The sequence below is a fragment of the Dryobates pubescens genome, chromosome 1, assembly GCF_014839835.1.
Source record: "Dryobates pubescens isolate bDryPub1 chromosome 1, bDryPub1.pri, whole genome shotgun sequence".
NCBI classification, from domain to species: Eukaryota; Metazoa; Chordata; class Aves; order Piciformes; family Picidae; genus Dryobates; species Dryobates pubescens.
In genome coordinates, this window is record NC_071612.1 from 22,154,961 (window position 1) to 22,168,589 (window position 13,629).

The 13,629-nt window shown below is 50.7% G+C and overlaps 1 protein-coding gene across 1 annotated transcript in view; it reads right to left on the reverse strand.

Annotated features, from left to right (window-relative positions):
• The window catches only part of PODXL2 (podocalyxin like 2), a 32,312-nt gene extending 22,449 nt beyond the window's left edge, over positions 1-9,863 (reverse strand). Inside the window, exons 1-2 of the mRNA XM_009910070.2 lie at positions 9,743-9,863; positions 69-362 (exon numbers count right to left, since the gene is read on the reverse strand). Coding sequence (XP_009908372.2) covers positions 69-362; positions 9,743-9,863 — 415 coding nt within the window. The remainder of the gene's footprint in view (positions 1-68; positions 363-9,742) is intronic.
• Positions 9,864-13,629: the final 3,766 nt, after the last annotated feature.

Sequence of the window (13,629 nt, forward strand, 5' to 3'; positions counted from 1 at the left end):
CCTGCATCCTTCCACCCCCCCAGAGTCCCTACAGAGTGGGGAGGAAGAATGGGATAAAAATAACCTACCTGTTGCTGGTCCCAAGTCCAGGCTGGAGTCATTGAGCTCTCCCCCATCTTCCCAGAAGTACTGCGGGGGCTGTAAGATCTTGGACTCCTCATTCTCCTCGCTGGCAAAGCCCGATCCCGGGGCAGCATGCAGAGAGCCAGGGGCAAGATCTGGCTCTGCAGCTTCTGGGCTGGTCTGCTCATGGGAATTCATGGCCTCCAGGTGGGACATCATGGCAAACTCCAGAAGAGAAGTTGATGTGAGGCCATCAGTGGTGGATTCCTCCGAGGAGGCAAGGCAGAGCCACAAGGTCCCTGTATAATGACAGTAAACCTGTATCAGAGAGAGGGCTGACACCCACTGGGATTGTCTTCCCCTTCTTGCCTGCCCCCACCAAATTAATCTGACACTTACACCTGCCATCAGGATGACCTGCCCCCGAGGTGGGCTGTGCTCTCAGCTGATAAGGGAAAAATCAGGGCATTTTGGGAAACATCCACAACCATGCCAAAGAGCATCCACATCCAGGAGTGGCTGGTGCGAGCAGCCACCCAGCCTGGGGAGCTTCTCTTCAACAAGGCAGTGATGGTTCACTCCCTCTGTGGATTTTTTAGCCTTTTTGAAAGAGCAAGGTGCCTTGTTATTCACCCATCCTGGAGAACAGGTGGAATGTCTTCTATTTAAGCCACAAAATTCTGGCCCTGTGAAGTCAATGCCATTTTCCTATCAGACCATCACCCAGGCAAGATTTCACTCTGTGCTCCTGATCCGTAGCTGTGTTATACACAGGGGGACTGATTTAAACCTAAATTATTTAGCATGCCAATATCAATCATGTTTTAAATTAGCACACTGGAAATCTATTCTTAAGCAATTCCTTTGAACTTCATTTTGCATTCACGTTTTTGGTTTTCTCAAGGAGGGGCTGACTGTCACAGGTAAGAATTAAAATGCACCAACACCAAACATCCACCTAACGCTGAGCGGGGAGGCAGGCTGCACTTTACACTTCTCTTTCAACAATTACATCCTTGTAATTTCCATTTTCTCTATTAGAAGGGTTGACTGACACTTCTTGATTCCTAGATGAGACTTTAATTGTGATTTGTGTCAAGGTACATTCACATGCATATTGAACTTCAATCAAAATGCAAGAAAACAGCACCTGGAACTTAGCTTTATTCAACCAATAAATACCATGGTAAATATGGAGACATAAGGGAAAAAATGAGATTACCACAACATGTTTTACATTTTAAATAGTTTTGTCAAGCAAGCAAAGTAACTAATTTGAGTGAACTGCACCAATTGCTTCCTAGCCCTCTGTTCTTCAGCACATGAAAACCAGATCTCAGCCTCTCACAGCTGATTTTTATTCATAGATTAGATTTAAAAAAAAGGACAAGTTTTGCTGCTTTCTCAGCTTATACTCAGTTTCTCAATTCTTAATGAACTAGTCACTGAACTGAACTAATTGAAGAAGCTAAAATGAAGACTAATTTGGTATTTTCCTTTGATAACCAATTTTCTGGACAACAAAATGCAGCAGTTCTAATCCAACTGGACTTCAGTAAACCATGATGCAGTGCCTCATGGAGAATTACAAAAAGGGCAAGAGAATAAACTGGTTAGCAGGAAAACTGTAAGGCAGTGGACATAAGAAAAATCACAGAAGCCTGTATTAGAGGGAGGCTATTAGTGGAATTCCTCAAGGTCTGTCCTTGGATCTGCTGTTCTTTAATGTTTTCCCGAGTGACCTTGGAACGAAAATTAGGACTATGACTATGAAATTATCCAGGAACACAAAGCAAGGAGACATTCTCACTGGACAAAGACTGTAAGTACAGCTAGGTAATCCTGAGAATTGAAATCACAAATATTATCAAAAGAAATAGTACAAAGTGATACGTCACGACCTTGAGAACTAGCACAAAACATTTCTGATACAAGATAGGAAGCCATCTGTATCAGCTCAGAGGTATCACTGGAATGCAGATGTGAAAAAGCTTGCACAGTCCTGAAGCGTAGAGAGATTTCACAAAGCACTGCTGAGGCATCACCTGGATGCTGCACACAGAGCTGGGTACACACAACCTGAAATTATTTAAGCAGAGCTGAACTGCCTTCAGGCAAGGGCACAGACTAGAAAACCTCCCAAGGTTCCTTCCCACCACTGTGTCCTATGACTCCACATCCCAGAAGGACAAATTCAAATCAGGGCCAGTGCCAAGATGAGCTACAAAGCAATGGGAGGTGGGTGGGCCTCGGTGCTTTCCTTGAAACCATGGGCTTGTTAGCAGAAAAAGGTTGGGAGCTGCTGCTCACCCTGGCAGGCTGATTGCCAAACCTGTCCTGGGAGCACTGGAAGCCAGAAATTGCTCAAGCCTTCTGCCTGTTCTGACCCTCTCCACCTGTCTCCACTACCCTCTGAACTGAGCAACACTCCATATTGGTTGTTCTTTCCCATAAACACTTGGGCCAGACTTCAGCATTTCTTAATCCTCATTTATTTTGTTCTATCGATCCAACGTGAGATCGGCTGAGGCCTGTGCAGCAAAGAGAGGCAGAGCATCAAAGGGGAAGGAAGCTACTGCAGCATGATGGAGCCAGCCAAAGCCCCTCTGGGCATCCCTGGGGAGCTGTGCATGCACAGTGAAATCCACAGCTGGAAACAAGCTCTAGTGCACGAGCATGGATCTGGAGAGACCTCACCAGGCCAGCCCCCATGTCCATTCAGTGGTGCTCACCAGGCTCCAGGGTGATGGTGCCTAGACTGGGCTTTCACAGGCTGACACAAGAGACCTGCATCACTAATGGGGAGCACTGCTGAGCCCTGTACAGCCAGCGGAGAGAGCACTTGACTTGAGGAGCTTACTGCTTAAGCAAACATGACAGAAATCAGCAAGGAGGAGAATGGGAACATTATTCTTAAAGTTATCCAGGAAAGGGGGGCAGATAGATGGGGAGAGACCACAGCAGGTCCAAAGTCACATGGGAAATTTGGTGTAGCTGGGACTGCAATTGTCTGCCTTGACCCTACATCAACTCTTTATTCACCCCAGTGCCTCAGAAATGTGGATGATGATGCACCTTCACTTTCCAGCATACCACAATACACATCCCAGGTCCCCTGCCAAGCCAGGCAAAGCCTCAAAGTTTAACTTTGCACCATCTTTAAACACGGGCTCAAGCCTCTCTGTTTCCATCAGCTACACCCCATTTGGGCTGTCTCCAGAGCTCAGCCACAGCCCATCACACTACCTCTACAACTGACATCTTGTGGCAGGTGAGCCTAGGCACCTGGAGAGCTAATCCCATCCATGCAGGAAGCTCAGGTCCTGGGAGTTTGTTTACCCTCATTTAACTCTGAAGTGTTTACCCAGTTAAAATCCCCTAAGCTGCATTATGTGGTTTCCTAGGATGCTCTGCTCTCATCAGCCCAAGATAAACTCCATCACCTCACCCCTAAGAATGAGTCATTAAGAGGCATAGCCTGAGCAAGCCAGGTTTCTGGGTGGATCTGGCATAAGACAACACCTTGGGGCCTGACCCATAGGATGGGATGCAGAGGCTGACCTGGGGGGACCCTCCATGCCAACACCAGCACCAGTGTACAAACCAGTACCTCTCCAGACAGTATCCTGGCACCACTGCATATCTTTTGTACCAGCAACAAAAACTCAATGGCTTGAGGTGCCAAAAAGCAGGCCCAAAATTTGCCACCTTCCCCCCTTTCTTGCAAGCATCTCACAAAGGAGCACAACGCAGCTGTCAACGGCAAGGCAAAGAAAGAATCAAAGCACAAACTGAGCTGGGAGGCAGGGAAGCACAGCTGAGAGAGGAAATTTAATGCTCAAGCCATCAGTGGCTAGCCATTTTCCTCCCAGGATGGGCAACGGGGATTAGATGACTTCTATTAGCCATCAATCTCCCAATTCTGTATTCTAAAAGGCAGATCAAGCAATAGGAAAAAAGCAACACAAACGAATAAAGCCCTGTGAGTGTAGCTGGGAGGGAGCAGGGAATGGAGCCAGGGCTCGCCAGCTGCTTCAATGGGGTGTTTGTCTCTCATTTCTATTTTTGCAGCACCTCTGTGTAACCTGGAGGAGATGAGGCTCTGCATGCTAAAGAGGCCTGCCAGCCTTCGGGGAAATGGCAGGGCTGTGATCACAGCAGCAAAAACCCTCCCCAGACCAGACTGAGGAGGGGTGAGAAAGGAAAGAAAGTGGGAGAAGTCGGTGGAGGGGGAAAAGGGAAAAGAGACAGAGAGAAGACCAAAAAAGCCACGGGGCTCCCGTGCTGGCTGCAAGCTCCCCAGCTGCTACCACCCACAGAGGTGACACGTGGAGGTAATGCTGACCTTGCAAACGATGCTTCACCTCTGAAAGGAGCACAATGGGGCGATTTAAACAACAGGGAATACTACTGCAGTGGTCCCTTGCCAAGGCCATTGGAAGGGAGCCGGCCAGGAGGACACACAGATGAAATGAATTTGCTGATTGCTGACCCCACTGGCCCCTCAGAAAACAGTTCCAAGTCAACGTGGTGAAGCTTCCTCTGACGAGCTCAGCAAAGGATTCAATGCAACGGCATCGGACAAGGCAGATGGGGGAGTTTCACTCAATAGCAGAAAAAAAACCCAAGCAAATGTAAAAAAAAAACAACATCTGCCATCCCTCTCCCAAGCTGCTGTGAATAAGCAATTTCACATTTCTGGGGTTCTTCTCAAATTGCTTTAAGTATTTTCTGCATTAGTCCACCAAGAAACACTTTATCCCACAAGGCAAGCCACCTCTCCATGAGACAGGGCAGCTGTTTAGAAGCTCCCAACTGATGCATGGAATAGTACTGGAAGTGAAAGAGAAAAGTCATTTCTGTATCCAGCTGAAATGAGAGTAGGGATTTGGGGACATGAAATGGAGCCTGGCTCTGACTGTGTGAAACAGCCTTTAGCATTTTCCTTTTTTTTAATTAACAAGAAAACGTCAACTTTCTCACCAAGGAAACACACAAACACCACTTAAGATGGCACCACATCAACTTGACCCATAGAGAGGCTAGCATGCCCTTTGGTTTATGCAACAGGTCCTTCCTGGGTGCTGCGGCTACTCCACCACACCACAGAGGCAGGATCAGTCTACTGAAGAGAAGAGCAGTTGCCTGGAGCACACACTATGACTTACCTGCCTCTCACCACCAACTAGCAGAAGCTGTACAGCACCACTCAAATGCAGTTATACAATTGGTACCAGGGGAGGGGGCCAGAGAATCTCGGTATTGCCAATGCAGCAGCCATAACAATGTCCATCTGGTTCTGCTACAGTTGGCCTTCCTTTCAAGCCCACCCCAAACCCAGTAGTTACTCACCAATGTTATTTCCTAGGAGAGCTGGGTCAGGAATGGGTCATTTACTGATAATCAGTTAGGACAGAAACACAATGACCAGATGAGGGAAGCATCTGCCAGGGATATTCCCTCCCCCAGACCACCATTCCTGGAAAAGCTGGGGAGCAAGGCCCAAGGGCAGAGAGGATAGAGGCCCCAGGGCAGAATAGCCAATGGCACAAACTATTTCCAGAACATAACAAAACACAGAGCAATTTAAATAAGAAAAACAGATCTCAACTACAGACAGTGGAGGAAAACAAAATGTTGTTCTGTGAGGGATGTCCATGTTGATTCCCCCATGCTCACCTAGAGTCTGTGCTGACCACATACTTTTGGTGCTAATTCAGTTGTGGACCTTATCTGTGCTGTGACATTCCACCTAAGAGACCTTCTTCCAGTCCAGCTCCCACATAGCCTTATTGCTGCTCTCTTGCACTGCACTAGACCACTTACAAATCCAGCAAGGTCCCTAATCTCTGAGATGATTTCCATTTAGGGCTTCAGAAAACAAGATCACACTCCCATCCTCCTCTGGTACTGTCAGCAACCAGGTCCCTTGCTGAGCACCCCTCTAAAGCCATCCACCTTCCCATAACCCCAGTGTATTTTACAGTGATAAGCAAAGCACTTGAGTCTGCGGCAAGCACATGCACTAACTAATCTGCACCAACAAAAGGAACAAAGCACAAGAAGCCCTTGCAATGGGACAGCTTTTCAGAGGGAGATCCTACCACACACAGTAGCTGTGCCAGTATTTCAGCTTGCACAGACCTTTACAGCTACCATAATCAGAGAGCTCAAACACCAGGCTACAGGCTGTGCACGTCTGCATGTACTGAGTGGGAGCTACCTTGCGAAGGACTGCCAACGCTTGCTCTCTTGACATTTCAGCAGAGAACATCTACAGCATGCAGACCCAGGTATATCCACAAGAAATGGCAAGGAACTGACAGAAGAGGTACCTGCTTTTGCAGATAATTGCAGATGTGCCCTTTGTCAGCATGCGTACCAGGGTCCTCACCTCCTCAGCCCAGCACTGAGAAGAGTCAGGTCTCCTATCCTCATGATCAGTACTATCAGGGCTGTTGTAAGCACCACCACCAGTCTCCACAGAAGAGACTCCACGCAAGCAGGCCAAGGCAACTCAGACATGTCTATTTATCCTTCCCACTTTGTTCAACCATTCATGCCAGGAGTCACAATCTTGCTTGGTTTCAGTCTCCCAGACTGTTTGCCTTTGCTCCTTCCCCAGATTGTCTCATAGCATTCACACCTCCCTCCTCTGCTGCTTCGATCCCTGCTCTCCTCCATGTTTCTTGCTATTGACAGTGGCAGTTCCCAGCTTGGGGTAGGGGGGAGGTGGTGAGTGGAGACGTAGCCTCTGATAGAACAGTGTTGGGTAGACAGCAGAAGTGAATTTTCTTTCCTCAGTTACCTTTCATAGGCCTCCTCAAAGCAGCCTACAGACCCCTAGGGGTTAACAGACCACAGGATGAAAGCCACTGATCTAAGGAAAAAACCACAGCCCACAGATTCCTCTGCCCTTTCATAGGCCTAAAGCATTTCATCTGCCTTCTAAAATTCACCTAGCCAGGCCTGTGCTTCCTCTTCTCACTGTGTCCCCACATGGACCACATACTGCAGGGTGCTCTGTCTGATTTCCAGCCCAACAAATAACAGCTTGTGGTCATTTCATCTTCAAAAGCCTCCCTTCCCTGACAGAGCGAGCACTAGCACAGATGCAGGAGGCTTGACATGGTTACCCATCAAAATGTAACAGAAGCCTTGTACACCCCAAAAGGTGTTTAAAACTCACTGGGCACAACACTGAGGACAAAATGGTCACACTCTGCTCTAGCCCTTGTAGCAGAGCAGTGATGAACACCCCGCCACATACGCAGCAGTCTCACCCCAAGAGGCTCCAGTCTCCAAACACCCTCGTGCATCCTCGGCAAAAAAAAGCTCATGCAAAAGTTCTGGTAGTCCCAGGGCACACATATGGGTCCCAACTATCTTCCCAACACATCAGGCAGGATAGCAACAGTCAAGCTGCCATGGCTGTCAAATAGAGGAAAAGCAGCAAAGCTGCCTTCCCAACAGTACAAAATTATCCCCCAAATAAGAATGCACAACCATATCCTGGTAACCACACTGGGGCTTAACCAGGCACAGGGACAGCAGGGTGCTGATCCAAGCCCCAGAAAGACGCATGTTCCTTGCCAGCATCCCCGGCCCTCTGAACAAACCAACGCACGTGCTGCGCTGCCTGTGTGCGGGCTGCGCTCGCGCGGCTGACAAACAGCCTCTCTCCATTCTTTGGGGATTACGTCTTGCAATAGCCAGCCAGGATGGGAAGCAAGCTCACCCGACTGCCAGCTACGGGCCACGATGCACCTTCCCCACCGCTCCTCTTTCCCTGGCCCTGCCACAGGGCTGCTCTTGCTGCTGCTGCTGCTCACTCAGGCACCCACGAAACACCGGAGCTTCTTCCCACACCCAGCAAGCAGAAAAACTTTTGTGCTCTCTGATCTACAGCTCGTTGCTGGCAGCTTCCCCTTGAGGGCTTAATGTAGTTATTTCTACCCCTGATGCCTATAATTAAACGAGCATTTCCTTGTGGCACTGAAGAGGCCAAGGAAAAACTGTCTACAGGGAATTTTCATCCATCCTGATTTATACTCGCTCATCTCGGGCTCATTCACACAATGCTAACAAGGAATCTTCTAAGCAGGCAGAAGGGAAAAAAATAATCCTCAAATAGCCCACATGCAGACAAACACCTGGGGATAAAACAAGAGGGAAGAGATAAACTCCCTTCCTTTTCCTCCTGCTTTTAACCACATCATTTTCCTACTTGCAAAAGCAAAGGGGCTCAGATACCCTGGAGCCTGGAGAGATGTTTCCACGCTCTGTCAGCAGATCTGTGCTGCCCAGCTGTCTGATGAGGCACACATCCCCTTTCAGCCTATCCTGCAGGTCTGCAGAGGCTTCTGATCCTGGGAAGCACTCCATCTCTCTCAGGTTTTAACTATTCCTGTCCTGCGGGACTGGAGGAGCAAGGCCAGAGCACACTGAATTATTCCAAACTGGAACAGATCCTAAACCACTAAGCAAAGCTGCTAACCAAAACAGCACTTCATTTACAAATTCCCAGCAGTCATTTCTGACCTCCCATCTAGGTAGGAGTCCAGGTGTCCAGAGATGCCTGGCAAACGGAGTCCAGCCCTCCCAGAGATACCACAACCCAGCAGGAGTACCAGTTTCACTAGGCTAGGAACTGAGCTGTCCCTCAGAACTGCCCCTTGCCTCCCATACCTATACTTCTACCTGCTAGGGCAACAAAGGATCACAAGGAAAGCCAAGGACCCAAATTACACATGTCATCACGGGTTGGACAGCAATGCTAGAAAGTTTCCAGCAGTCTCAGCAGAACAAGAAGCACACCCTCCCCTCGGCACAGCATTATCTGCTATGGTCCTTTTGCACGCCAGGTTTTAAAACAAGGTCTGTGTCTGCAGAGCAAATGCAGCTTTCAAGGGATGGGGCCAATCCTTGTCAGCAGAATACAGGAGTTCCCCACGCATGCACCTTGCCCCCTGGCTGAACTTGGGTACATAGGTTTCTTCCCGAGATGCAGCTAAAGGACCCTTGCCGGCTGTGCCTGAGGTTTTCCCTAACATGGACAACCTGCCTGGAGGAAGCCAGAAAACTGGCTCCCCTGCTCAGCCCTGGAAAAGCTTATTGCTTCTGTGCCACTGAGTATTGGCACAAAACCCCAACAGGTTTTCTGATCCATTTTGCTCCTTAAACTCACTATTGTTTGCAAACCTAAAAGGCTTTATCCCTTCTCTTTAGGGAGCCCCAAACAACAGGGGTGAGGCACTGTACATACAGCTCATAAATAGAGCAGCTCCATGGATGACACACTTGCCCGTGAATGTTTTTGGGAGATGGGGGTAATAAGAGATGTGCCGGGGGCTGGATGTCACTGGTTTACAGCTCAGTTGTGCTGGAAGAAAGCGACTGGTTGGGAGAGCAGCCCTTCCCTCCCGGCCAGAATGACTCAAGACAAAGACTCCCCCACTCTTTAAATGTCCCCGTTGAAAACTCCCGTTCCACACTAACCAGATTTTTGTACAAAACACACGGGGGTAGGGAGGCAGCGGACAATCTCAGCCTCACAGTCTTTAGGGGCATCCCTTTGTTGGTAAATTTCCCCAGCCTATTTAAAAATAGAAGCACAGCATTCATAACTATTCCAAGTATAATTATTCTTGCACTTAATTGCCTTTCTCTGGCACCCTACCTCTATTCCAAAATTCAAGAGGAGGCTCCTGGGGAAACGCGGAGCAATTTGCGGTTCCCCCTTTCTTTGTGCCAGTTTCGCGGTAGTTTAGCAGAGTCGCCACGACGCCAGACGAAGCCATCGATACAAGAGAAGGCGGCTCTGGGGCAGCGCGCCCCGTCCATCCTCTCCCGCCCCGCCGCTGCTGGCCATGGCGTGCGGGCTCCCCACATGGACAGCACTGCGTGTACCGGCTCTGAGCAGCAGACCCCGGGTGAGCCCCCAGCCCCGCGGGGTAAAGCCCACGTGCATTCAGCCCCTGAGCCAGGAGCCCGGCGGTCCCCCGTCAACCCTCAAGAGTCCTGGGGCAGCAGCCATCGACTCCAGAGGGCTCTAAAACCCAGACGGGGGGCAATGCCACGGGGAGAGATCCGGAGTGTAGGACGGGGACCCGACACTGCCTCGGTACCCACTGCTGCTTTACAGGCAGGGAATGATGGGGACTGATCTCCCGCAGAGGCTGCTGTGTGCCGGGGCACCGGACCCACAGCAAGTGCAGTCCCCCGGGCCTGGGGGCGCAGACCCACCCCGTGCCGAGGGTCCCTATGCTCGTGGCTCTCCGGTGCCCAGGGAGGGGACCGACACCCATCCGCTGCCCAGCACTGCCCAGCACCACCACGGGGGCTCCCGGAGGTCGGCCCGCTCCAGCCCATAGGGATGGCGGCGACCCCCACCCCACCAGCCTTCACTCACCGGCAGCCAAAAGCAGCAACAGCAGGAACGCTGGGGCCCGGTGCAACGACTGCATGGCGGCGGCGGCCGCTGCCCTGCCGCGCCGCCTCTTCACGGGGAGCGGGGCCGCCCCGCCGCCCGCCGGGCTCTGCCCCTCGCCGCCGCGCCCGCCCGCCGCCCGGCCCCGCACTGCATCCCGCCGCCCGGCGCCGCCTCCTCCCGCCGCTGCTGCCCGCTGCTCCGGGGGCGGGGGAAGCGGCGGGAGCGGGGGGGGGTCTCCTAAATGCCCGCTGGGTCCGCAGCCGGACCGGCCGGAGCAGAGGCGGGGCGCAGCCGGTGATTACATCTAATTTCTGGGCGCTGAGCCGCCGCCACCCCTGGCCCGGCACTGCCCAGCCCGGCCGCCCCCGGTTGCAGGGCCCTGGGCACGCACAACGAGTGCCGGCGGCGCGGCTGCATGCGCCGGCGGTGGGTGATCAGCCCCCGCGGCGGGAAGGCGAGAGCGCCGAACGCCTCCGGCGCGCCCCCCTCCGCAGGGTGAGATAGGGACAGGGGTAAAAGCCACAGAGGGAAGGTATCTGCCTGTCTTCGCGGCCCTGACCGGCATGGTGCCCAGCCCAAAGACTGTTAGCATCCATCTTCTGACCTTTCTTCACCTGTCCACAGCACCACTGTGTCTACTTCAGCTACCACTTGGAATACTGTCTGGAAAAACTTCTCCCTCAGGGGAACTATCATTTCCCCTCCTTTAAAAGTCACCTGGTCTAACCTCTGTACTCAAGTAGATGACATATAGTCAGTTGCCCAGGACCATGACCAGATGGCTTTTGAGTATCTCCAGGGCTGGAGATTCCACAGCCTCTCTGGGCAGCCTGTGCCTGTGCTCTGTTACTCTCACAGGAGGCAAAAAAAAAAAAAAAGGGGGGGGGGGGAAGTGTTTCCAGAGGTTCAGAGGGCACCTTCTGTGCTTCAGCTTGTGCCCATTGCCTCTGATCCTGTCGCTGTGCACCAGATGAGCCTGGCTCCATCCTCTTTGCAGTCTCCCTTCATGTATTTACATGCATTGATAAGATCCCTTAAGTCTTCTCTCGAGGCTAGAAAAACATCCTATCTCTCTCGATCTTCTCTTGTATGTGAAATCCTCCAGTCCTCTAATCATCTTTGTGGCTCTTCATTGGACTATCTCTGATATGTCTATGTCCCTTACTTTCTGGGGGGCCCGGCACCAAACACAACACCTCAAGTGTGGCCTCACTAGCACTGAGGGGAAGGATCACCTTCCTTACTCTGCTGGCAACAGCTCTCCTAATGCAGCCTAGGATACCACTGGCCTTTTTTGTGGCAAAGCCATGTCCACCATGACCTTACCTTAATATTAGGGATGGACACTTGCTGCTTCTCTACTTCATCTGCAGTGAAGAGGTTTTCAAGTTGTTTTGTCTCAGAGAAGACCCTGTCTATTTTCCTTCATATTCTCTGATGCTGCACAGTGTGCTCATTTCCTCCTGTAACTCCTCCACCTGGTGGCACAGCTCATCCAAGAGTGCACAACTCCTGAGGACAGAGCACTGGTTTCTCCTGGCACCACAAAGAAGTCCCAGGAACTTGCTGCAGCTTAAGAGTTTGGAGGGCTGCATCCTTGCACTATCTGAAGCTGGGACTGTGTTGGTGCCTCTGCCCTATCAGTGATAGCAGCTCCAAGACCTGCTGGGGAAACCGCTCTGTGGTGTCTGACCACGATATCTGAGAGTCTGATGCCCTTTCCTTTGTGCCCTTCTGTGCCCTTGTGCACATCTATGAAAATAAACAAACAAACCCAACAACCCCTCCCAGATTTTCTAGTGTGGCAGCTCTTGAGTTTGTCACTCTGGGAGCAGTTCTTGCTGGGGTGGGTAGCACAGCACAGAAACGTGCTGAATATCACGTTGAAAATCATTATTACAGCAGTAAGGCCGCCTGCTCCAATTACATTCAACTTCAAATTAAACACATCTTTAGTGACCTCAGGCACAACATTACAGTAAATTATTTGAGCAAGGTCTTTATCAGACAGGTATCCTCCAAGAAATGAGGCTCAACAGGTCCTGTAATAACACAGCAGTTGAGAGGGGATACCTGCCAGCTCCCTGCACCTTAGCCCTTCAGCTCCCACTGGATGAGCTGCAGCCTTCCTGCTTCCCTCTTGCAGGCCTCCAGCATGTGCCACATCACAAGCTGTGCAGAGCTGGTCAACATCCAGTCCTGCCCCAGACTAATATTCAAGGGACCTGGGCAAGCCTCAAGCATCACAAGGCTGCAAACACAGTATGACTCCAAGCCAAAGGACCCCAAAACATGTAAGTCCCTTCCCATTAGGCATTCAGCTCACATTTTCAAGCTTCCTCAAAAGGCAGTGGGCAGGATCCTTTTCCTTTGGTTTCAAAACAGTCCTCTCTTGTCACACAGCTCTAGGAGGGCAGGAGATGCTAAAACCCAGCACTGCAAGCTCTGAGTGAGGAAACAGTTGGCACTGCCATGGCTTTACCAAGTGTTTTCATCCTTGCAATGCTTGCATTGTGTGCTCAGTGCTCTAGGTCTCCAGTACAGCACGTTGCTGAGATGACAGGATGTAGCTCTGAAGGTGATCAGGACTTTAAATTCAAACACTCTTATTCCTCAAATAACTGTTTGTTAGAAATATTCCAGAGTGATGTTTGGTTTGTTTGGTGGGGTTTTGTTTGTTTTCTGTATGAATTTAATCTGGTGGTTGGTTGAAGAATGAAACTCCTGAAAAAAAACACCTATCAATCATGATTTTTCCTGGCATGAACTTGATGGTTTTCGACAATTAAAGAAAGGTCATGTGCCAAAGCCCTCTGAACCTTCTAGTGACCAAAATAGCCAGCTGAGGGTACCCACTATTATCAATACTGGCCTCTACAGCTCCTTCCAGCCCAGCGCTGGCACACGTCACTCCTTTGTGCAATTGCCTGCCTCTTTTTGCCAGCTCTTTCTTTCCCATGCAGCAGCTACCCTGAGCACAACAAGGGCAGGTATCAGCCTGGCTGCACCCAAAGCAGCAAGGCAGGCTTGAACCAAAGTACTCGCTTTTGGCTTCTTTTGAACCACATCCTTCCAGTGCTTTGAAAGTCCTTTTTATCCCAGAATCAATGCAGCCCCCAGCCCCCACTGAGCAG